The 23,806-nt window shown below is 40.2% G+C and overlaps 2 protein-coding genes across 2 annotated transcripts in view; one reads left to right on the top strand and one right to left on the bottom strand.

Annotated features, from left to right (window-relative positions):
• The window catches only part of LOC107694189 (histone-lysine N-methyltransferase 2E-like), a 39,751-nt gene extending 28,633 nt beyond the window's left edge, over nucleotides 1-11,118 (top strand). Inside the window, exons 11-25 of the mRNA XM_016493826.1 lie at nucleotides 45-136; nucleotides 919-1,171; nucleotides 1,883-2,017; nucleotides 4,440-4,511; nucleotides 4,970-5,149; nucleotides 5,760-6,086; nucleotides 6,167-6,466; nucleotides 6,660-6,813; nucleotides 6,904-7,130; nucleotides 7,547-7,603; nucleotides 7,699-8,163; nucleotides 8,314-8,543; nucleotides 8,781-8,863; nucleotides 9,253-9,356; nucleotides 9,437-11,118. Coding sequence (XP_016349312.1) covers nucleotides 45-136; nucleotides 919-1,171; nucleotides 1,883-2,017; nucleotides 4,440-4,511; nucleotides 4,970-5,149; nucleotides 5,760-6,086; nucleotides 6,167-6,466; nucleotides 6,660-6,813; nucleotides 6,904-7,130; nucleotides 7,547-7,603; nucleotides 7,699-8,163; nucleotides 8,314-8,543; nucleotides 8,781-8,863; nucleotides 9,253-9,356; nucleotides 9,437-9,856 — 3,099 coding nt within the window. The 3' untranslated portion in view covers nucleotides 9,857-11,118. The remainder of the gene's footprint in view (nucleotides 1-44; nucleotides 137-918; nucleotides 1,172-1,882; nucleotides 2,018-4,439; nucleotides 4,512-4,969; nucleotides 5,150-5,759; nucleotides 6,087-6,166; nucleotides 6,467-6,659; nucleotides 6,814-6,903; nucleotides 7,131-7,546; nucleotides 7,604-7,698; nucleotides 8,164-8,313; nucleotides 8,544-8,780; nucleotides 8,864-9,252; nucleotides 9,357-9,436) is intronic.
• Nucleotides 11,119-12,611: 1,493 nt separating this feature from the next.
• LOC107694191 (lipoma HMGIC fusion partner-like 3 protein) overlaps nucleotides 12,612-23,806 on the bottom strand; it is a 47,982-nt gene continuing 36,787 nt past the window's right edge. Inside the window, exons 2-4 of the mRNA XM_016493830.1 lie at nucleotides 17,486-17,716; nucleotides 13,982-14,015; nucleotides 12,612-13,193 (exon numbers count right to left, since the gene is read on the bottom strand). Coding sequence (XP_016349316.1) covers nucleotides 13,999-14,015; nucleotides 17,486-17,716 — 248 coding nt within the window. The 3' untranslated portion in view covers nucleotides 12,612-13,193; nucleotides 13,982-13,998. The remainder of the gene's footprint in view (nucleotides 13,194-13,981; nucleotides 14,016-17,485; nucleotides 17,717-23,806) is intronic.

The raw sequence follows: 23,806 nt of genomic DNA, 5'->3' as shown, positions 1-23,806 counted from the left end.
GGCGCTCCTGCACTCCCAACGCTGAGGTGCGGCACGTAATCGAGGACGGCATGCTGCATTTATACATTTACTCTCTGAGGTCCATCTCCAAGGGGAGTGAGATCACCATTGGCTTTGATTATGACTACGGCAGCTGGTAAGAACACGCACTAGGGCTGAGTATCACTGATGTAATGACATCTGAAATGTTTATTCTAGTGCTGTCAAACGATTCATCGCGATTAATCCCATCCAAAATAAACGTTTTTGTTTACAGAATATGTGTGTGCTGTGTATATTTATTATGTATATATAAATACACACACATGCAGGTATATATTTTGAAAATATTTACATGTATATATTTATATTCATATAATTTATATTATATATAAATATTAGTGCTGCCAAACGATTAATCGCGATTAACCGAATCCAAAATAAAACTTTTTCTTTACATAATATATATGTTTGTACTGTGTATATTTATTATGTATGTAAATACAAACATATGCATGTATATTTAAGAAAATTTTAATATATTAAATATATATATAATATAATAATATAAATGTACATGTAAATATTTTCAAAATCTATTCTGTATGTGTGTGTATTTATATATACATAATAAATAAACACAGTACACATACATATATTATCTAAACAAAAACTTTTTTTAAAAATGCGATTGATTGCGATTAATCGTTTGACAGCACTAATAAATATATTTAATATATAAACAACATATTTTTCTTAAATATTTACATGTATGTGTGTGTATTTATATATACATAATAAATATACACAATACACACACATATTATGTAAACAAAAACTTTTATTTTGGATACGATTAATCGCGTTTATTGTTTATACAAGAACAGCTTGACTGTTCACACTTTTCTCACTACTTTTCCTGTTTCTTGTCTTTGATAGTAAATATAAGGTGGACTGTGCGTGTGTGAAAGGCAATCAGGAATGCCCTGTGCTCAAGCATAACTTGGAACCCACGGAGAATCTGGGCTCTAGCACACGACGGCGCTGCCGCAAGGACAAAGAACCGTCGCAGGATGAGAGCGGACAGAACCAGAACCTCACGATGGACTGTGATGGGCCCACGGGCAAATCGCTCAATGACGCCAAACAGAGAAAACTCTCTCCTCTCCGGCTCTCCATATCTAACAATCAGGTATGATCGACACACACACAGTGCTGTCACATACCCACTTAAGTACCATCTCATCTCACAAAATGAAAACACACCTGTCTTCATCCATGAAAGGTAGTTTAATGCTGATAAATAATTTAAGTAATGGTTATACGAAAGCTATTGCAATGACTAACAGCGAAAATCTAATATTCGGGGTTGGCTGAGAGTCTGGGTAAGACGGTCCCTTCATCTATAAATGTCAAAAAACCCTTTGTTTGCATGTAAATATTATCCATGTGTATTAATCTATGCATGATTCTTTCTTCGTTGGATATTTTCAGTCATTCTAATAATCTGTTTACTCATCCACATTTCCTTCCTGGCCCTAATTACAGCGTCTGATAACCAGAAAACATATTTCCGCATTATTTTGCTCATATGTTCCCGTATTTCATTGGTGGCCGGTGGCAGAATATTAAATCTTGCTTGTTTGGCGCACTTTGAAAGTGTGCGAGAATCCATGCTCGTAACTCCCTGCCATCCTGGTGCCATATATATCAGGACATCCCAGGAAGAGCTGTCAGCAATTCTGGCACAGTTAGAACAGAGGAAATCCGCTCTGATCTTTTTAGTAGTTGAATTGATTGATTCTCATAAGTACAATCTGGTCTGTCTGACCCAAGATCTCAGCCCGAATCAACACTTCCCACACTTTCTCTCCCTCTCTAATGCTCCTCTCCTGGTCTGTAGCCAGGCGATGATAAAGGCCCTCTCCCCCTTTTGCAGGATCCTGAGTTAATAGAGGATCTAGAAGAGAAAACCTCCGTTAGCAATGAAGTAGAGATGGAGTCAGAGGAGCAGATTGCAGAAAGGAGGAGGAAGATGGTAAGTGCGTCCAGGGGAAAACGACCACTTTGGCAATCACGGTCGCCATGGAAACGCTACTGCCCCACCCCCCTTCTTTTTCCCCTCCTCGTTCTGCCTCCCGGTGTGTGTGGTGATTTGGGCAGCTCCCAGAATGCTCCACCATTCCTTCCTTCCCCCTCCACCCCCTATAAACCTCCCGCTAATTTCGCTGCTGCCGCCACAGCTTCTCTGTTCCTGTCGCTGTGTAGTTTAACCTCCTGAAGGGTAGCGCAAGGGCACTCATCCTTGTTGCTTTGTTTTTCTTTTTCATACTTCATCTTTTATGGAGCCTCTTTGGTTCTCCATGAGGGAATGTTAAGAACTGGACTGTGTGTTTCATCTGCAGTCATTTCTCTCCTCTGTCATGACTAAATGTCTAGACCATGTTAGTAGTGAGAGATCATGCTTAAATGAAAGAACCTACTATAGCACTACACAGTGTTTTAATTTACACGTTAATTAACATGGGACTCAATGTGGTGGTATTCTACTATATATATGGTCCTCTGTCTAAAAGCTATTTCCATTCTAAAGCACATTACGACCATTCACGTCCAATCAGGCATCTATTCAACACCGCTTCCTACCAAAACTCAATAATCCTGAACAAAAACTGGGCTACTTTTTATATTCAAAATATGTTAGGGTGTAAATTACAAATTCAAACTCTTGACTAATTAAAAAAGGTCATGTAAAGTTGCAATGATCCTCACATAGAATTGTTTTGAAAAACGAAACTTGATGATTTTAATCCTAGTAATGCTGTCTGGTTGTGATATAGCTTTGGCTATTGGTTACTTAGTAGCTTAAGATCAACCTTAGAGAGTGTAGTAACTCTCTCACTTAAAATGTACATGTTTTATGTGAATGTTTTGGTGTGGCCATTACTGTGTGTGGTGCTTTTTTGTTTGCTTGCCATGAAAGGCAGATGGAAAAAATGTATGAAAAACAGGTTCTGAACCGATTGCACTTCAAAAACTTTCCTCAACAAACATCATGAAGTTGGCAGTGACTGCTGGAATGTTCAGGAAAATAAAACTCACAACCAATCCTGAAATGACTTGCCTTTAACTACAGAAAAAGCTAACAGCAGCTGTAAACAATGTGGTTTTATCTGGATAAACTAATAGTGAGGTATCAGACTCTGGTGCATTATTAGTGGAAATTCCCCATGCTTTCTCCTCATTTTATCTGCTGCAACAAGACAAACAGGCAATTCAGAAACAGTTCTGATTCCCTATCAATATTTGTTGAGTTCTCTAACACCCCTTTTCCACCATAATGGTACTGGTGCTTGGTCTGGGGATTTGAGAACCTCTCCTGGAACTGGCCCCCGTTTCACTGACTTAAGCTGATCAATGAAGTAAATGACAACGATACTTACTACATGCTCTTAAAAGTGCAGTGTGTAATATTTAGGAGGATCTATTGACAGAAATGCAATATAATATACACAACTATGTTTTCAGAGGTGTATAAAGACCTAACGTAATGAACCATTATGTTTTTATTACCTTTAGAATGAGCAATTTCAGTGTACATACACCTTACATAGAAGTCAATATTTTGCGCCGCCATGTTTCTACAGTAGCCGTAAATGGACAATCTGCTCTACAGAGCGTGTTTCGTCACTATGTTGTTATTGCGAATAAAACACTGACTCGATGAACAAGTAACAATAATATTTGGTTCACTGAATAATTAAGAAAATATAATCCCTTAATTTACCTCATTGCTTGACTGGCTACTTTCTGCTGTCTCAGACGACGACATCTTTGTCCTGTGTCGGCAACCGTAGCTTCTCTATGTTCTCTACCTCACCACTAGATGTCGCTAAAATTTACACACTGCACCTTCAAACAAGCTTTTTTTACAGGTTTCTTTATTTACCAGTTTATGTGTAATATTGTGTACTTTATACTTTTTGACAGTGAGATAGTAGTTTAAATAAAAAATATTGCAGTTGTCGCAAACAATTAGAAAAATCCTGAAATAATCATGAAAATGCTTTCGTCGGATATATCTGTAAATAAAACAATTTTATTTCAGATGGATGGGGAAAGTTGGTTTCAATAGCTCACCCCCCATATAGACCACTTTTTCCCATCAGTTTAGTTAAGAACGTTATGTGGTGAAGAAATGATCGTTCCCCCTTTTTTTAGGCGTTTAGTGATTTCTGTTCCAAGACTGGAGCATTGTCAAGACCAGCACCTTTTCGGTGAAAGAGGGGTATGTCCATTAATCACACGGTATGCCCATACTGAAGCTCTAAACCCCAACCACACTACCCATACAGCAAGGACTAGGCTGATACATATGAGTGTGTGCATGGGGGTGTGAGCGAACTGGAGGCCCTTTGTGTGTTTAAACCCTGATGGCTGTCTCTTTCGGCACCATTCAGGGCAGCCCGGCAGAGGAGTCCCATCGTCACGGCGCAGGGGCTTCCTGCTGCAGAGCTCTGAGAAACAAGGAGGTAAACCTACGCCTTCATATCCTGAATGACCCCCAACCCAACCCACCCCCTGCCTGTTACTGTACAGGAGAACCCACACACTAACCCCACTGTCCTGTGCTCACTGACCCCATGCTGAGACTGAAGTCCAGGCATGCAACCCTCAGTCGCTCAACATGGCGCACCTCAAGACACCCTTGTGTGGTATATGTTGCCTTTCTTTTTGGTAGGACAAGAGAGAGTACAGAAACTCTCACACACATATATGCCTTCTCTCATCCCTGGGGGGGGGTGTATTATGTTTCCTCTTGACTAGAAGAGAAGTGTCCCATTTCTCTCTTTTCCCGCCTTTGCTGCTGGCTATGGCCTGCTGATTGTGCTAAGTAGCTAGCTGGGTTCCCAACTGTCAGCCAGAAAATAGACTCAACCTTTCTCTGTTGTCTTCTTTCCTTCTTTCTTTCTGTCTATCATTCATATAGACACGTGAAGAGAGGAAGATGGAGGCAATTCTGCAGGCATTTGCTCGTATGGAGAAAAGAGAAAAGCGGAGGGAGCAAGCTTTAGAACGGATCGGCACCAAAGGGGAAGTTGGCGGACGCAGCGAGATTAAGGAAGAGCCTCCTACTACACCAGAGGCTGAATCTCCTGCCATGTTACAGGTACGTAACCTTCAATGATGTACATGCACATACGGTGCTAAATCAGTAGTATGTTTCCTGTGCAACTGATTCTGACTCGCTTGATATGAGTCACAGACAAAAGAAACAGTTATTGACTCGCATGTAATTTACAATTGGTCATATCTGACTGTAAATAAAATGTGAACTGTTAATGTTACATGCATTTATTTGATCAGAAATGTAGTAAAGACTGTAAATTTGTAAAATTAGTAATATCGTCGTGTATGTAGTAAAAATAATATATGCTTTCAAACGATTAATCGCTATTAATCACATCCAAAATAAAAGTTTTTGTTCACATAATGTGTGTGCACTGTGTATAATTATGTATATATAAATACACACACATGCATGTATATAATTAAGAAAAAAATTGTTTATATATTAAATATATTTATGTATAATATAAATTATATGAATATAAATATATACATGTAAATATTTTCAAAATATATACTGTATGTGTGTGTATTTATAAATTAAAATAGTACACACATATTATGTAAACAAAAACTTTTATTTTGGATGCGATTAATTGCGATTAATCCTTTGGCAGCACTAATATATTGTTCAATGTTTGGACCTTTAGCCCATGCTAGAGGTAGTGAAGGAGGAGCCTTGTCTGAAGCCAGCAAAGGTGAGCCGTAACAAACAGAGAAAAAGCTTCTCGCGGAACCGCACGCACATCGGACAGCAGAGGCGGCGAGCGCGAACGGTCAGCGCCTGCTCTGACTTGCCACCCAGTTCCCCTGGTGACACTTTAGAGCCCTTAATAACAGAGACTCATGATGGAGAGTCGCCCTCGGCCCCTGAGGCTGACGCTCCGCCGATACATGCCCCTGACACCAGCCCACCCCACAGCGACTCACCCTCCCCAACTTGCCGCAGTGGACAAAAGTACCTCAAAACTAAAAAGGTAGAAATCTTCACCCATAGAATGCATTTCACAGCAGTTTGTTATGCATTTTACAACTTGCATGTTCTCTTTTCCAACAGCACTTAGTGAGCGAGTGGATGGGTGTTGACAAACAGGAACAGGGTGCTTCGCGCACTCCGGAGCCTCCCCCTGAAAGGCCTTTGCGGATCAGTAGTGATCCTGAGGTCTTGGCCACACAGTTGAACTCTCTACCGGGCATGGCCTGCAGTTCACACGTCTACAGCACACCCAAACACTACGTCCGCTTCTCATCTCCTTTTCTGGCCAACCGTAGCCCCAGCACTCTGGGAGTGCCCACGGGGCGGCGGCGCTCGAGAGAAATGCCTGAAACACCACCTACCACTGGGTCCTGCAAGAAGGTAAAATCACTGCATTATTTAGAAATGTCACCCAGTATCATTGACTTTTGCTTCTCTGATAATAAAATGGTTGTCTGGCAATTGATACTGCAGGAAAAAAAATCCCACACATTTTAGCTCTTTAATATTCACTTACAAGTTTTCATATTTAGGCTAGCAAGTTTTTGGTCTAACTCGATATTCTTTTGTGCAGCGCTGGCTGAAGCAAGCTTTAGAAGAGGAGGGCTCCACCAGCCCAGGTGGAGGGCGCCCTTCTCTGCTGATGCCTAGTGAGAGCCCTCTCAGCCCCTCTATAAACGGCGAGTCCTACAGCCCTCTACCCCTCAACGGCAGTTGCTCACTACCAGGTGGGTCAGCAGTCCATGTCCTGCTGCAAATTAATAACTCAAAGCTTGTCTAAAGCTGTACTTAGTCTTACTTGGTCCATGTGCTTGCAGAGTTGCCTACCCCTTTGAAGAAAAGGCGCTTATGTTCACTCGATCCCTGTATGTCCGAGACTTCCACCCCATACGGGTCTCCTTGTGCCACCCCAACCCGAACGGAGTCAACAGAAGCACCAAGCACGCCCCTGCTGCTTACCACGCCTCCTCGGCCACGGCCAGAGGAACCCAGTACTGAGCCCTCAACACCCTTGCAGATTCCCAACCTCCCTCTGCCACAAGAGGTCAGGTTGTTGCCGTAGACGTGCCTGATAATTCAACAATTAAACCTAATGAAAATGTATAGTATATATATAAAACTTATATATGAACTTCAAATGTTAATCCATAGAATTTTGTGTTTGTGAGTGCAGTCTCTTTAAAAGGATTCTTAAACGTTTAAAACCTAATCCAGTAATCTTGAGCGAAATGTAGTGGAAATGTTTTGCCCACAGATTTAATGAATGTTATCTCCAAAATATGAGACCTCTATGGTTCTGACACAAGAGGGCACTGACACTTTTGCTATTGGCCAAGCAGGGACGGTTGTCACCAGTGATGATGGGCTTTAATTGATTGGTCACTTCTGCAGTGTTGATTTGAAGCATTATTTTGGCTAAAGGCAACAAAATGATCATGAAATATCTTTGCAAATTCACAGAGTGAGTCATCTATGGACAGCTCTCCAGATGGAAGCCGGAGGCCCAGTACACAAGACGTGAGTTCACTGCTTAAATATCCTGTACCTGCTGCAGAGGTGTTTTGCTGCATTTTTCATTAGCACATCTAACAGATCTTGCTGTCTTTTGTCAGGTTGAGCGACCTCCTTCGCTTTTGGCTTCTCCCAGCGTGAGAAATGCAGGCTCTGATACGGGTCCACAGGAATCTACAAAATCTATGGGGTCTCCGAGTCCTCAGCCCTCCCATGCTGAGCCCCAGGATGCCGCAGTAGATGAAGGCATGGAGGTTGATGGTGGTGGTTCAGAAGCTGCCTCAGCACCCGAGACACCAGCCTCCTCTTACCCTCCCTGGATGAAGAGTCCAGACCGAGGTGGCCTCTCGTTTTCCCCAGTGAACTCTAATCTGAGAGACCTCACCCCTTCTCACACCTTGGAGATGGGGGCGTATAGGCCGGATTCAACCTCCGCTGGCCCCTTCAGTGAGGCGGCGCCCTTTTATTCCTGCAATGAGGAGAGCAGCGGCGTGAACTTTACTCGCTCATTGAGTGGCGATGGCACAGGGGAGGGAGGTGCTGCAAAGAACCCGCAGAAGAAAAAGGTCTGTTAAAGCATCTGACAGATGTATAGATGTACAATTTTTTTGTCCGCTAAACTTAACTGAGGAAATAGCTGGAATAAATTTGATCAAAAAAATATGTATGCCTTTTATTCGACTTTGTTAACTGACATCTCGTGTTTGTGTTGTTAGGTGTCTCTTCTAGAGTACAGGAAACGTCAGCGTGAGGCACGGCGAAGTGGTTCCAAGGGAGAGTGTGGCTCCCCTGTTTCCACAGCACCACCAGTAGATGTTTTCCCTGTCGCAGTGGAAGTGGCCCCTGAGCCACCTGTTCTCACAGCAACGCCAACCCCCAGGACACCTCAGCACAGCGAGGAGCCAGACGCCCCACCTCAGGGGGAGAGAGACGGAGAAGGGCAGTGGTATGTCCCTAAAGTGTATTCCCTTCCATGAGAATGAACTAGTCACACTTTAACAGCTTGAAATTCTTTTAAAGGTTTGGATTAAAACTCTTATCAAGAAATCAGGCTGTCTTGTGACTTTTTAGATATTTGTGGAGATATCTTGGACGGTTTGATGGCCAGTTGGGCCTGCTGAGTTTTGCAAATTATGTTTTGAAAAGAACATTTAAGCATATACAATTCTCTTTTAATTTACAGGACATCTTCAACATCAGTAGAGCAGGCCAGGGAGCGAAGCTACCATAGGGCCTTGTTGTTGAGTGACCATCGCAAGGATGCAGGTAAAAACAACCCTGGAAACATAAGGGAATTTTGAATTGCGATTTCCATGTTTGTTTGTTTTTTGTGATAATTGTTAAAACCCATGAATTGATACCTGACATACAAATGGAAGTCTTTTTAAAAAGGTTCATCCAATAATCCCAGAGGTGTCCAATTCTGCTCCTAAAGGACCACTTTACTGCAGAGTTTAGCTCAGACCCAAATTAAACAATGAAATGGGTATTCAAGGTAATCAGGCAGGTGTGCTGGAGCAGTAGGTTGGAGCTAATCTTTGTAAGAAGGTTAGCCCAAACAACTGGAGAAATCAAGGAAATGCATTGATAAAAATGTGTGGGAACATTGATCTTCTAATCTTAATATTAAAATACCTGCTTTGTCTCGTTTTCAGACAGTGGAGAGTCAGAGGGTGGCGACTCCCAGGTGAAGGAATGTCCTTCTCCCAAGAGCTGCAAGAGCCCCTTGACACATGCAGTAAGAGAACCTTCTCTCAATGTAATATTTTTTCTTGGCAACATGATTTCTCAACCAAGCAAGTTCATGTTATCATAAACCATTTTTCTTTCCATTTACAGCCTTGTTCTCCAGCACCCCAGACTGTGTCTCGACCATCCAAGGAGGAAGATGGTGAAGCACAGTCTCGTGGTTCTTCTCAGCCTCAGGCACTGTCCGTCCAGCAATCCAGCACCAAGACTTCGAGCTCCAAACCAGCCGCACTGACGCCCACCAAGCTCCACTGCGGGCCCTCCGGTGCCTCGCAGAGTCACTATGCTGGACCTTCGCTCATGCACTCTCCCAAAGCGCAACCCCAAGCTTCACCTTATTGGTGGCTTTCAAACCACTCTACTTCACCAGTCTGCACCAGCCAACCCCTCAGTAACCCCTTCCACTTATCAACAAACTGTATTACCCCCGCCTCCACCACCACCTTCCCAACAAATTCCTCCCTCACAGACCCCGCCCAATCCGAGCGTCTCACAGATCGCCGGTGGTAACCGAGGACCTACCCCTTCGTCCGCCCCCTTTCACAGCACCGGCTACTTGGGCACAGGATGGCACTGACCACACCCACTTAACCCCGCCCCCTAGACAAACTCACTCAGAGGGGGGTGGGGGGGCTACATCGTGTAACATAGGCAACACAGCACCACTGTAAATATTTTCTATGTACCTTTTCACAAAGGCTAATGAAAACCGGTGGGGGAAAAAGGGTACATTTTAAAAATAAAAATGAGAACTGTAAAAGTAGACTGTGTAAAAGATGATGGTTAATGAACCCTGGTGCTCATCACTTACCCAGAATCCCCCACACCTCTCTCCTTCCCATAATCTTGTACTGCCATCCTGTCTTTTCCAGACGTCTTTTTTTTTATTTTTAATGTTTTTATTCATTTTAATCACCCTTTCCGGTCTCTTCCTGTTGAATCCTTCCTCTGTCCTCCCAGTGCAGTGCAATGCAATGGGACATTCCAGTTTCCTCCTTACCTTTCCCTGTTCTTCCCGTTTCTCACTGTTTTTCATTCATCAGTTATTTGTTTTATCTAGTGGCTCATTATATAGCAAAAAGGTTTTGTATAGAGAAAAAAATACAGAATTATTATTTTTTTTATTCCTCCATGTAACACAAATATCTGCACCGCTGCAGAAATTCAGAGGAGACCTTTCTGATAGGCCGCTTCACTGCCCCAGGAGACTGCACTTGTGTGAATGAGTGAGTCTGTGTGCATGAGTGTCTGTTTTTAACCGGAAGGGAGCATGTATGCTTGCGTGCCGCCCGTATCCGTGCGCATATTTGAAGTGCGCATGAGAAACGGAAGGCAAATACGGCACAGACAGATGCGTGCTGTTCTCTGTGGCAGCTTTAGAAAGAGAGGTCCTTCCTGTAGGGGGTAAGCGGTTTATTTTTGAATATCAATGGTTATTTGTAGAAAGTGTAATTTAATGTATAGGTGGTTACTCCAGCTTTCTCCAGAAACAGTTGTAAATATTGGCTTCTTTTCTTTTCTATGCTTGTACAATTCGCTCCCATCCCCATTTTGGAATATGGTTGTAAATACAAGCGCTCTTGACAAAAACGCTGAATGTTTCTGTGACTGTAGCACTATTTTTATTTCTTCCTCTCTGGTTTATTTTTTTTTTTACTGTTTGTGTGTGAGTGTATGTGTGTGTGATGGACAGAGGCTCACAGACACAGCACTGGTTGGCTCTTTTCATGGTTCATTATAATAAATAACTGTAATGACAGTTTTATACCAACCAAATGTCTTGTGTGTTTTACTAAGACGGGAAAGGGGGCTGTTTTTGATGTTTACATGTTCCTGATGTGAATTTTTCTTTCACTGTGAAGGTCACTGTGTGAAGAGGTGCTGAAATGAAGGTTTGAAGAGACTGCTGTTGCTGAGACCTATCTTAAGGTTGTCATTGAAAATATAAACCTAGTCGTTTTTTGTCATTAATACCTGATAGATGCTTGAAAGAAACTGTTTTTGCTTAGATCGAACAGAACGAAGGAAAAGAGGTTTTATGACCAATCAGAATGAAAGCAGACTTGAGAAGCCCAATCGGAATGAAGGCAGCGAGATTACATGACCAATCAACATCAAGCCAGAGGTTATAATCAACTGGAACGAAGGTAGAAAGGTTATGAAGAAAGATGAGCATAAGAGCTGCATAGATACAGTTAGCTATAACCGCCAATGTTTGTACGTTTCTCAATAACACAATGCGCAACTTTTGCAATGTTGAAGACTGAGCAGATGTCAGGTCAGTATTACCTAGTGCAGGTCTGGGGTATCCAGTCCTGCTCCTGGATGGCAGATTTTGGTTACAACCAGCCAAAAACACACTTGCCTGGAAGTTTCTAGCAATCCAGAAGAACTTGATCGGTTGGTTCAGGGGTGTTTAATTAGTATTGGAGCTAAACTCTACAGGACATTGGCCCTCCAGGAGCAAGATTGGACACCACTGGCCTGTGGAAAAAAAAAAGAAAAGAAGATAAATATTACTGTTTGATCTTTACAGCAACGCTCAGAATGAAATATCTTGATTGTAGTCTGTAGAGGTAAAATCTTTATTCATTAATGTGGGTGAATTTAATGAACTTTAATAACTAATACATTTTAATGGTGTATTTACAGCATTTTCTACATACAACATCATCTGACAAGACAGACACCCAATAAATAAAGCAAACCATTTTTTTTCTTTCCCTTCAGAACTTCATCCAGCATTGTCCAAACTCTTCAGCTGTCTGAGAAGGGAGGGAGTGCCACTAGGTACACAGTGAGGTCATTTCCTGTGGGCTTTTGCTTTTTGAACCACATTCTCCAGGTTTTCCCATGGGATTTTCATCCTAGGCTGTTCATTTATCTTGGTGGGACACAATGATTATACCAAGAGTACAAAACGGTACCAGCTGAGAACATCATAATTATGGCACACATAACTATACAGCACTAACACTGCCGAGAAGTAAATATCGAATTAGAGACATACAGAAATTCAGCATATACACTCAATACATGATACTTAAAACACTCTCCTACTTCTGTATATACTTGGCTTGTGCACAATTACTAATGGCAGAGATGTCTGCCCCTAATTTTGACACTTATTTTTAAAATATATTAACAGTGAACTCTCAACTTCTGTTTACATACCCCTTTTAAACAATGTTGGATAGTGTTGTGGTGAAATAACTACATTTTGAAACCCGATAAATTATCACTTGCCTGTAAATTGGTTCTCAGGTAAGTGGTCAGGATTCAGTGGTTTTTTTTTTTTGTTCGTCCAGGGGTGGTGTTGATGGATAAGTAACAGGCCGGGAATGTCTTTGTGGTGCAGCTCTATGCCGGAGTGTGCATCCCACGATTTAAGCCTGTACATGTTTTCTTCTATATTGGAGAATCCAGTCAAATAAAACAGTACCGTTTTTACTGTAATTCATAAATCCCAAAATATTAACATTGTAATGCAGGCCTTTAAAAAAGGACACGATGTAAAATAAGACTTTTTTTTTATTTTTATTATTATTATTAATCCAAGTCAAAGTTACTTCTAAACGGTGCATTAACTGCCCTATCATGTTAGTAGCACAGAACACGGTAAATCAAACTAGGGTAGGGATTTGTTGAGAAGCAATTCCAGGGAGTGAAGTGCAAAGAAGGGATATGGACAGAAAAGCAGCGAGTTCCCAACTCCATTCACCCCGTTTGCATCCTTCGCTTTAACGTTTTTTCAAACTGCTGCAGTCAGGCTTCCTGCCCTCAGGATGATGGGTAAAGCTGGATTGTGATTTCATATAATGATTTTCCTTGAACAAGACAGAAACACCTGAAAACAGATTAAAGCAATGTTTTATTATAAATTCACAGCATTGCATTGGAGAAATTTACACATGGAAGCTAAGCTTGAGATCATTTCAAAAATTAACTCAAAACTGAAAACAGTCTAATTTACTCAAACTTGTGTCATTCCTAACATGACTTCTGATGATTTCTACACAAAATAAGGCATTTTGAAGAATTATGTTGTCAGCGAGGTCTAAAAAAAAAACACTGGACCAACTGACTTTCATTCTATGGACAAAATTATTATTTTTTTCTTTCACAGAAGAAAGGAACTCGTACAGATTTTTCATATCGCAAATTTTTGAAATTGAAAAATAAATTAAAAAGCCATTTAAAATTTACATTTGAAGTCCAACTGTGTGTAATTTCAGTTTTGGAACAAACCTAAATAGACCTTTTCGAGATCAAAAACATTTTTAAGTAATCGTATAAACCCTAACCTTTTGAACAGTAGTGCATCTATATTAAATATTATATTAAATATGAGCCTAACTCCGTTTCATTTAAAATTTACATTTGAAGTCCAACTGTGTGTAATTTCAGTTTTGGAACAAACCTAAATAGACCTTTTCGAGATCAAAAACATTTTTAAGTAATCGTATAAACCCTAACCTTTTGAACAGTAGTGCATCTATATTAAATATTGAGTATGTCTGAGCCTAACTCCGTTTCAGTAGTAAATACGTCAAAAAAGGCAAAAATATTGCATCAAACTATTTCATGGTATTTTTTAAAGTAAAGACTCACTCGTACTGACCAACACTCACTCACCTGAGTGTATCTGGCGTCTATGCATTTCCACTTTCTGTTGAGGAAAAAAGGAGAAAAATCTATCAAACTTAAAGCAAAATCGCAGCTTAAATCCATAGAGTAATTTTCAAATGCAGCAGAAATATTTATCAACTACTGACAGCTGTCACAGTTGAGAAATACACATTAAATAGACCTTTTGTTTCTGATTTTCTTAAATACTACCAAGCTGGGATAAACCTAACCAATAATTTCCACTAGATGGCACTAACACCATCATGTGCCGTCACAAAATATGACATAACAAATTCTGTTTCTGCAAGATTAAGAGGTGAATTGCTCATTCATCATTATACAAACATCCTTAATCACCATTTGCATTGTGCAACTCATCAGTTTCATATAAAACCTTAATACACGTATAAGTGACCCTTCATTACCATTATATAAAATAATAATTATGGCCCAGGATGTCCTGGAAGTGTAGTTTGTTGTTTTATTTAACTTAATTATATGAAGCATTTTATAGTTCATATTCATAAATAGTGTTTTGCTGCAGGTGTGCTGTTCAGCATAGCATGGTTTCCAGCTGATGCTGTGCCTGTGATTAATATGGACAGGCTGACAGCAAGCTGTGTAAACAGTCATTAGTAATTCATGGCTGGGTCCAGAGCCCCAGGCTTCAATTAACCCCAGTCCATGGTAAATTCTACCTTTCTATCTTTCCTTCACTTGCTCTTTTCCTCTTCTTACTCGCTCCTTCTCATATCTCATTTCTTTTCACAGCCCTATCATCTGATTCTATCCTTAATGGCCATCGCTCTGTCTTATTTTCTCAAGCTGGTCTGTCCTCGCTCGCCTCTGGCTGGCTGGCTCTGTCAAGTAATGAATGAATTGGACCGAATGGCACAACAGCTGCGCATTGAAAACTGATGTGTTGGAACATTTATGGGGAGAAATGGAGAATCCAGTTTGTTATTCTTCATTTTCATTTATGTAAATTATGCATTTTGTGATTATAATTAAACCATATAATGTGTATGAGAAATGCACACAATTAGCCAGGCCATTTCTGCATTCATTCACAGAGAAAAGTTTGATTGCGCACTCCTTGTTAATTTCACCTCTTTGTTTTTTTTTGTTTTTTTAGCATTTCAAAACATAATTGAAATTCATCTTATGTTACCTTAAAGGGATAGTTCACCCAAAAATGAATAATCTGTCATTAATTACTCAACCTCATGTCGTTCCTATGGTGACCGGGAGGTGACATGTTCGGTTCACTTTGTTTTGTCGTGGCCACGACATAATAACTTGTGGGAACGTGATCTGTTGTGGCCACGAGATCATTTTGTCGAGGTAATGACATCCTTATGTCGATGCTATGTTGAGGGAATGACATCCATTTCTCGTGGCCACGACTTCTTCTTATGTTGAGGGAATGACATATGCGTAAACAAACTTGCGTGACCATAGCAACCCGGGATTATCGGAGATGGATAAAATATTTTTATTAACATTAAACATTTAATTTAATATTTGTTTATTATTATTATTATTACATTAACTTATTAGAGCTATATTTTTATATTTATTGTTATATATGCTTATTTCCCCTTTCAATTTGTGTATTGCTTTACCTAGTTAACGTTTTGTATAATTATGCTAGCATTTGCTAGCCTACCATATATTTTGCAAATACTGCAAATGCCTGATAATTATGCCAATAAAGTTTTGAGATTATGATTGTATTTATGCCCGTGTGTGATGATAAATGAGCGTGATGTGTTTTCATTTACAACTGAAACTACATGAATGATTAATTCCTCAACGAAACACTATAGTATTTATAATTATGGTCTATTAATTAGCCGAAATAAAATGAAATATATGTTCAATTTAAACTGCATTCCAGTAAAAATTCCAGTCAGCAAAATCAAAGCTTTATTGGCATGTCGAGCATTTACAGTAGGCTATTATTTAATAAAGTATTCAGAACGTTAAGTAAAGAGATCGAAAGGAAGGGAAAAACGAATATAAACTAATATAAAAATATAACCAATAATAATAGGCTAATAATAATATACAAATATAATGGGAAAAAGACGATCAGTTAATGGACTTACAAGACTAGGATGGATAAAAATGTTTTCTTGTAGGCCTATTTTATATTATGCACTTTATGTAACATTTATTCATGATAAAATTCATTTGAATGCTGACTATCGCATGTAATACAGTCCGGTAGCCAAGGCCTATGGTTAATATAATAATTTAATCATTTCTATAATAATTTATATAATAATTTCTTAATTCAAAATAAAATATTAATGAATCCATCTCTGATAATCCCGGGTTGCTATGGTCACGCAGGTTTGTTTACTCATTAAACTCGTGGCCACGAGAAATGGATGTCGTTCCCTCAACATAGCATCGCGTGGCCAGGACATAAGGATGTCGTTACCTTGACAAAATGATCTTGTGGCCACGACATAATATCACATTCCCACGAGTTAATATGACGTTCCCACGAATTAATATCTTGTGGGCACGACAAAACTAAGTGAACTGAACATGTCACCTCCCGGTCACCGTATGTTCCAAACCTGTAAAGACCTTTTTTCATCTTCGGAACACAAATTAAGATATTTTTGATGAAATCCGAGAGCTTTCTGACCCTGCATAGGCAGCAACGCAACTGACACGTTCAAGGTACAGAAAGGTAGTAAGGACATCGTCACATCGTTAAAATAATCCATGTGACATCAGTGGTTCAACCTTAATTTTATGAAGCTACGAGAATATTTTTTGTACGCGAAGAAAACAAAAATAATGACTTGATTCAACAATGTCCTTACTACGTTGCTGAGCCTTGAACATGTCAGTTGCATTGCTGTCTATGCAGGGTCAGAAAGCTCTCAGATTTTATCAAAAATAAATATCTTAATTTGTGTTCTGAAGATGAACAAAGGTCTTATGGGTTTGGAACGACATGAGGGTGAGCAATTAATGACAGAATATTCAGTTTTGGGTGAAATATTCCTGTCATTTGGTAATACTCACAAATTGTTTAGTATGCAATTGCTTCAAATTTTGGCCCCATGTCTGTACACTTAAAAGTTTACCAACATACTGTTTCTGAAAACAGGCCAAATATATATACAAATATTTGTTCTATACTAATGACACTGTCCTTCCCCTTACATCACTTGCAACTGACTAACAATAGCAAGTAGCAGATCATCAAGTAGCGATAACACTTAGATTTCACAACCAAATAGGGTTTTCGTCAAAGGGACCAAATATCAAGTCGTTTTTCTATTTGTATTTTTTGTTTTGAACAATATATGAATTGTGTATAACCTCTTATTGTCCAACAATCTTTCAATTATTTATTTGCATAAATAAAAACAGTAACTCAAGTTGACAGAGGTACGTCTGCATTCTCCCATGGTAAGACATGACATTTAGGCATGACAAAGACATGGAATAACTATTTTTTAGACAAAATAATGTTAATCTTACTGTCTCCCAGCAGCTCCTCGGACATGAGTCCATCCTGCCTGTTGCCCAGCACAAAAGCCAGGAAAGAGAGAATAAGGGCATCCAAGATGCCCATAATGGCCAGGATGTACGCCCAGCGCACTGAGCATGCTCCGATGGTGTATTTGTCCGTCCCTTCTCCGCACATCCTCTTCACCTCATCAGCATCCCAGCCATCAGGATATATCATACAGCCCAACACCAGACACATACCTAAGAGAGAAAGCAGGCATTGTGAGTCGTCCAGGTAATAAAAGGTCTACGGATTTAATCAACAGCAGAATGCATTTCTGTTCTCAAGCGATATGGTAGATGGCAGTTGTAAAGCGTAAGCTGGGGAACAAAATCAGCTCCAATGAAAGAAGTCATGGCAGTTTCTTTTGTTCGATTATAACATGTCTGACAGCTGAGATGAATGTGGAGAGAGGTACCAGCAATACCGGACGAGCCCCCAATTTATATTCACATACATACCCACAAAGCTCACTATTGAAAGCTGCTATGAGTAATTTTTGCACACCAAATGAAGTTGCAAAAGTTTGTGTGGGTGGTGGTTTTGCAGTTGCTTGCTTGGGTGTTCTGGTGGTTTCTAAAAAAAACTTAGCTTCCAGGTTTCCATGATATTCTGGTCCCTAGATTTGTCCAAGTACCAATTTAGAGCCTGCCAAAAATATAAGTCTGACAGCTTGTCCACCATTGCTCAAGCAATTCAATACGTCTCACTTATCTGTATGTCTTGTTCACATACATACCCACAAAGCTCACTATTGAAAGCTGCTATGAGTAATTTTTGCACACCAAATGAAGTTGCAAAAGTTTGTGTGGGTGGTGGTTTTGCAGTTGCTTGCTTGGGTGTTCTGGTGGTTTCTAAAAAAAACTTAGCTTCCAGGTTTCCATGATATTCTGGTCCCTAGATTTGTCCAAGTACCAATTTAGAGCCTGCCAAAACTATAAGTCTGACAGCTTGTCCACCATTGCTCAAGAAGTTCTTCCTCAAACTCATGAGTATGGTTGAGCCAGAAGTGTGTAAAGAAAGCAATTCAATACGTCTCACTTATCTGTATGTCTTGGAGGCTCTAGTAATGTGTTGAATCAGGTGTGCTTTATTAGGAAGTGTTCAAAAATGTGGACTATTAATGTGCCACCAGGAACAGGGCTGAGAAACACTTGTCTATCTAGTTTGTGACAGCCCGTGAGTTGTAGTACCCTTCTATTACCACATACTCCACAGAACAAGCAATAGATCTGATCTCGGATCAGTAGCGCCGACATCATCCCTGATGAATTGAGACTGGAAAACTGCATCTTTCAGGAGTATCAGACCATAATCATTGTAAATCCTGGAAGACATTGTGCTGACAATGGTGAATACTGCATGTGCCAGTTTTGATTCATCGATAGTGTTCTGCAGATGCAATCAGTTACACAAGAGGAAATCATTTATAACGTAACCAGGGCTTCTCTTTGGGTTGTTAGACAAATTATTGTGATGCTGCCTTCAAGTCATGTAGGGTTGATCACACAAGACATGAAGGGCACCACAATGCTGTAGTTACCAATAGAAAAAAATGATTTTATTTGAGACCTGACTTGGAGGTCCCGTTTGTGTATTCTTTCCGTGTTGGAGTGAATTTCCTCTGGGTGCTCCGGTTTTCTCCTCAATTCAAAAAGTGTGAATGCATGAGAGTGTTAACCCTGCAATGTACAGATTAGTACTAAGGTGTCCAATCCTGCTTCTTGAAGGCTACCGTCCTGCAGAGTTTAGCTCTAACACCTTCCTTGAAATTTCTAGTGATACTAAAGACCTTGATTTTCTGGTTTGGAGGTTTTTATTTGAGGCTAAGCTAAATTCTCCTGGAAGGTGGCCCACTTGGAGCAGACCCCTGGACTCTATATGCATCCAATCTCAAATATGTTGGAATAGGCTCCAGCACTTCCACAAACCGACATAGGACAATCGTTCTGAAAAATGAATGGATGGAATTTATACACATATAGAGTTGATGAAAAACAGCAATAAAACTTTCCATAAAGTTTGATTTATTTAGCTTGTTTATGAGGCAATAGACTTCCTGAGCTATACTACTATTCCCATTTTCTGTGGTAGTGAGAAAATTATACACAAAGCATCAATTACACATCTAATTTACATTTTTGTTCTTCGTTTTCTTTTTTGTTTTAGTGACAAAGCATCAAGTCATTGCAAGAAAGTAAAAAAGAGAAAAATCTATGAAGTTGCCGAACTCTTTATTCTGACCAAAATCACTTAAATGCATATCATGTAGTAATTACGACTTCCGAACCCATAAGTAGGAACTTCCCAGCAGGACTTGAAGGCAGCATAACTGGTTGAATGAACTAAGGAGGACAGATTTAGCACAGTCAGAAAGAAAAAGTTAGAATAGGAAAAAAGAAACTTAAACGGGTGCGAGTAGAAAGTAAAACGGGATCATAAGACCTAAAATAGCCCACGTATGGATATTGCCAAACGAATCAGGCATGATTAACACATCTCCTACTTGTCTTTGTCACACAGTTTGCTGTGTCATAAAATAGCTATAGAGACATGAACAGTCACTAAAAGCCTTTTCCTGTGTCCTATATCTCTGTCCTTCTATCTCTCGCTTTAATCTCTTGGTTCGTGCGTCTAATAAGCGAAACTTCAAAAGACATTCGTCATCATTATATTAATAGCCATCAGCAGTCTAATAGTAATCATATTAAAGCTGAGAGCCAATCACCCTCATCCCTGCGTCCACAGTTTATTTGCACTGCAGTCACTCTATATAGAGTTCATAGGTTTCCTCTTGGGGCTGTTTATGACAGTGCTACTGGACCTACACTTCTGTAACCAGCCTTCCTGCTGTTGTCGAAGTTGTCATCTAAGTTCTTATGGTGGTACACCATGTCCTATCCAGGCACTACATGGCAAGTTTTCAGTGACAAATAATTTGTCTGTCCACATTGAAAGTGAAAATGCTGCACGATGCAACACTATCACAACCAATCAGAACATAGATATTTAAAATACATTTATGTGGAGCAGGATTTTGAACCAATGAGACTCAAGTGTGGATGGGATTACATTGGCAATGCTACGAGAAATAAAAACCAAATGACAGAGAAACAGTTTATTTCCATGCCTTTCGACATGTCAACTTCTGGCTTAAAGGGAATTGTTTAATCAACAATTCGTCTCTTCTGCATTACCCTATAGAGCCATTTTGGAGAGTATCACATACGTAAACGTATGCAACGTATGTACGTGGATACGTTGTTTACATTCAGATCAAAACGTAAACAGCGTATCCGCGTATGGTGCTGCTGACACAGAACAGCATATGTTGTTTATGTATGTGATACTCTCCAAAATGGCGCTATAGCATGATGCGGAGGAGATGAATTGTTGAATAAAGTCGTTATTTTTGTTTTCTTTGCGCACAAAAAGTATTCTCGTAACTTCATAAAATTATGGTTGAACCACTGATGTAACATGGATTATTTTAACAATCTCCTTGCTACGTTCCTGAGCCTTGATCGTGTTAGGATCCTTGCTGTCTATGGGAGGGTGAACTGTCTATTTTTGGGTGAACTATCTCTTTAACTAGTGATGTGAGTTTGGGCCCCAGTTTTTTGACCAATGACAGATGGAGGAAGAGTTTAGAAAACCTATTTAGAAACAGTTGTTTTAGCAAAACTGTTTGGTGGTAGTGCAGAAATTGCGTATACCTGTCACGTCACTATGGGACTCACTGGGGGGGAAGGCTGCTGAGAGTACTGCATTAAAACCGGCCAGATTCATGGACACACACACGCACATTATGTGGGAAATGCTTATAAATAATAGAAAACATCAGCATTTTCTCTCATTTCACATCCTCTCCAGAGCCTGCAGCACTGCACCACACACATATACTAATGAAGAGGAGCTCTTCAGCTAAACCTTTCAATGTTATCGAAGAGACACACACAGCTGAGCTCTGATAATGAGCTGTCCTTATCTCAACCATCTTGCAAAAGACAAGTTGTCTTTTTCATCCCATTTTGTCTTATTTTTATGTAATAGATGCCGCAGAATAGATTATGGAAAGGCAACCTTGTGGTTCTGTAGTATCGCTAGCTCTTTTCTAATAGATTAGACTGCGGTTGTATTGTGCGGGCTTTGATTTTGCTGGCAGCGAGCACTCATGCTGCATCTGGGTCAGTGAGAGTGCTCTGAATGCAGATGCTGTGAGTGTCACATCCGAGATGTGTTTGTAGATAGAGGCTATAAATAAACACAGTTAAAGAGGAGAATTCTGCATGTGAGAGAGTGTTTCCATAAGGAAAGATACATGTGTGATACCTTTCTCCTCCCCCTTAGACTTTCCTCTTCTCTGCATATCTATTTTTCATGCTATCCTGTAATCTCAGCCAACGATTTATTGATTAAGCCCCTTGCAGTGGGATAAGGAGCTGTCCAGAACACAGGGAGCTAAAATATACAGGCTGCTACTTGACTAATTGAGCAGTCCCTTTCAAGAGTTGTTCTGAACTTGTGTTCACCTAAAAATGTACATTTTGTCATCATTTACCATCAAAGTAGTCTATATGACTCGTGCTATATTCCAGCCATCTGAAATCATACATTAAAGGGATCATATGATGCTGCTAAAAAGAACATTATTTTGTGTATTTGGTGTAATGAAATGTGTTTATGCGGTTTAAAGTAAAAAAAAAAAACATTATTTTCCACATATTGTACATTATTGTTTCTCCTCTATGCCCCGCCTTTCTGAAACACGTTTTGAAACATTTTTACAAAGCTCATCGTTCTGAAAAGCGAGGTGTGCTGTGATTGGCTGAATACCTCAAGCGTGTGACGGAAATGTTACGCCCCTTACCATATTGTGATGCCCTGTCCAGTGTTGCCAATTTAGCGACTTTGTCGCTAGATTTAGCGGCTTTTCAGAGCCCTTGGCGACTTTTTTTTCCAAAAAAGCGACTAGCGACAAATCTAGTGACTTCTTGGACAAACCTTATGCCGAGTTCACACTGCACGATTTTAGCCCGATTTATCACTCGCCGACAGGTTTTGCGAAATCACCGACAAATGCTCGAGATTGAGCATTTGTCGGTGATTTCGCAAGATTTCTCAGCAGATTGAAGTGACCCCAATAAGTGATATTTAGGCCCCGGAATGTGAATTGTACTAGGAGAACCCCGCCAAAAAATGTGTAATTTATGCCCCCAACCCGATTTTTACTGGGGGACCCACTCGAAAGCAATTGGGCTATTTTCAGGCTAGTTTTGAGTAGTAATTGGGCGGGTTTTGTAGCGAAAACCTGGCAACCCTGCACCAGACAGAGTTATCGGTGATTCTCCCTATTGTAAAGTCATGCAGTGTGTAACCTCCTGTCGTCGTTCCATCGTGCAGTGTGAACACAGCAACAACTGAATGCTACCCCAGATAGTCGTTCAGTGTGAAACCAACAGTGATGCGACGTCTTTGAAAATCGTGCAGTGTGAACTCGGCATTAGCGAGTCTCTGTGATCGCTGGTACTGATGAAACGGCGCGAGGTCAGCGCGCACACACCTCTCTCTCTGCGTCTGCTCTGTTCAGCGAGCGGCTGAGAGAAGCAGCGCCTTCAGTTAACATAGATATTATGTTGCTTCTCTAATTTTACATGCAAATATAGCCGAAATCACAGCACAGGAATTGTCTGTGTCTTGTCTTTTCTTATGTGCGTTTCATTTCATCAGACCATGGCTCAAATATAAAGCAGGATTTTTGTGCAGATTAACGTCTTGGAAGGGAGAGCTGGTTATGTAGTCTTAAAGGGCCGCATTTCAGTCACTATTTCATATTTATTCTGTTGTCTGACAACAGAAACAGTAATATATATAAATGAAAACTGTTTTATTGAGAATTTGGCTGCATTAAAATACAGTATGAGCACAGAGAGACAAACAAATGTAAAAGGCAACATACGCGATGACGTCATGAATATGCTGATTAGCGTATGACGTCATCTGGCGACATTTAGCGACTTTTCAGACTGGCTTTAGCTACTTTCTATTGAAAAAAGTTGGCAACACTGGTCCTGTCCGGCCAGAGCGACAAGACAAAAAACATTAAAACCCATTATAAATAGGCATTTGTTGCGTCCAGTGGGGACATAATTACGGTTATTATAATGACTTATACTGTCTTTTTACGCGTTGTGTTGCATCGCGCCGCGTAAACATAAAACCATGTCTGCATTTGTGATCGGAGAAATGACAAACAACAAGTGCTACTCTACACTGCCCAAAAAACTCGC

Source organism: Sinocyclocheilus anshuiensis, unplaced genomic scaffold (genome assembly GCF_001515605.1).
Source record: "Sinocyclocheilus anshuiensis isolate Anshui unplaced genomic scaffold, SAMN03320099.WGS_v1.1 scaffold1003, whole genome shotgun sequence".
NCBI lineage: Eukaryota > Metazoa > Chordata > Actinopteri > Cypriniformes > Cyprinidae > Sinocyclocheilus > Sinocyclocheilus anshuiensis.
The sequence above is the reverse complement of the archived record's forward strand: the minus strand, read 5'-3'. Positions and strand labels throughout refer to the sequence as shown.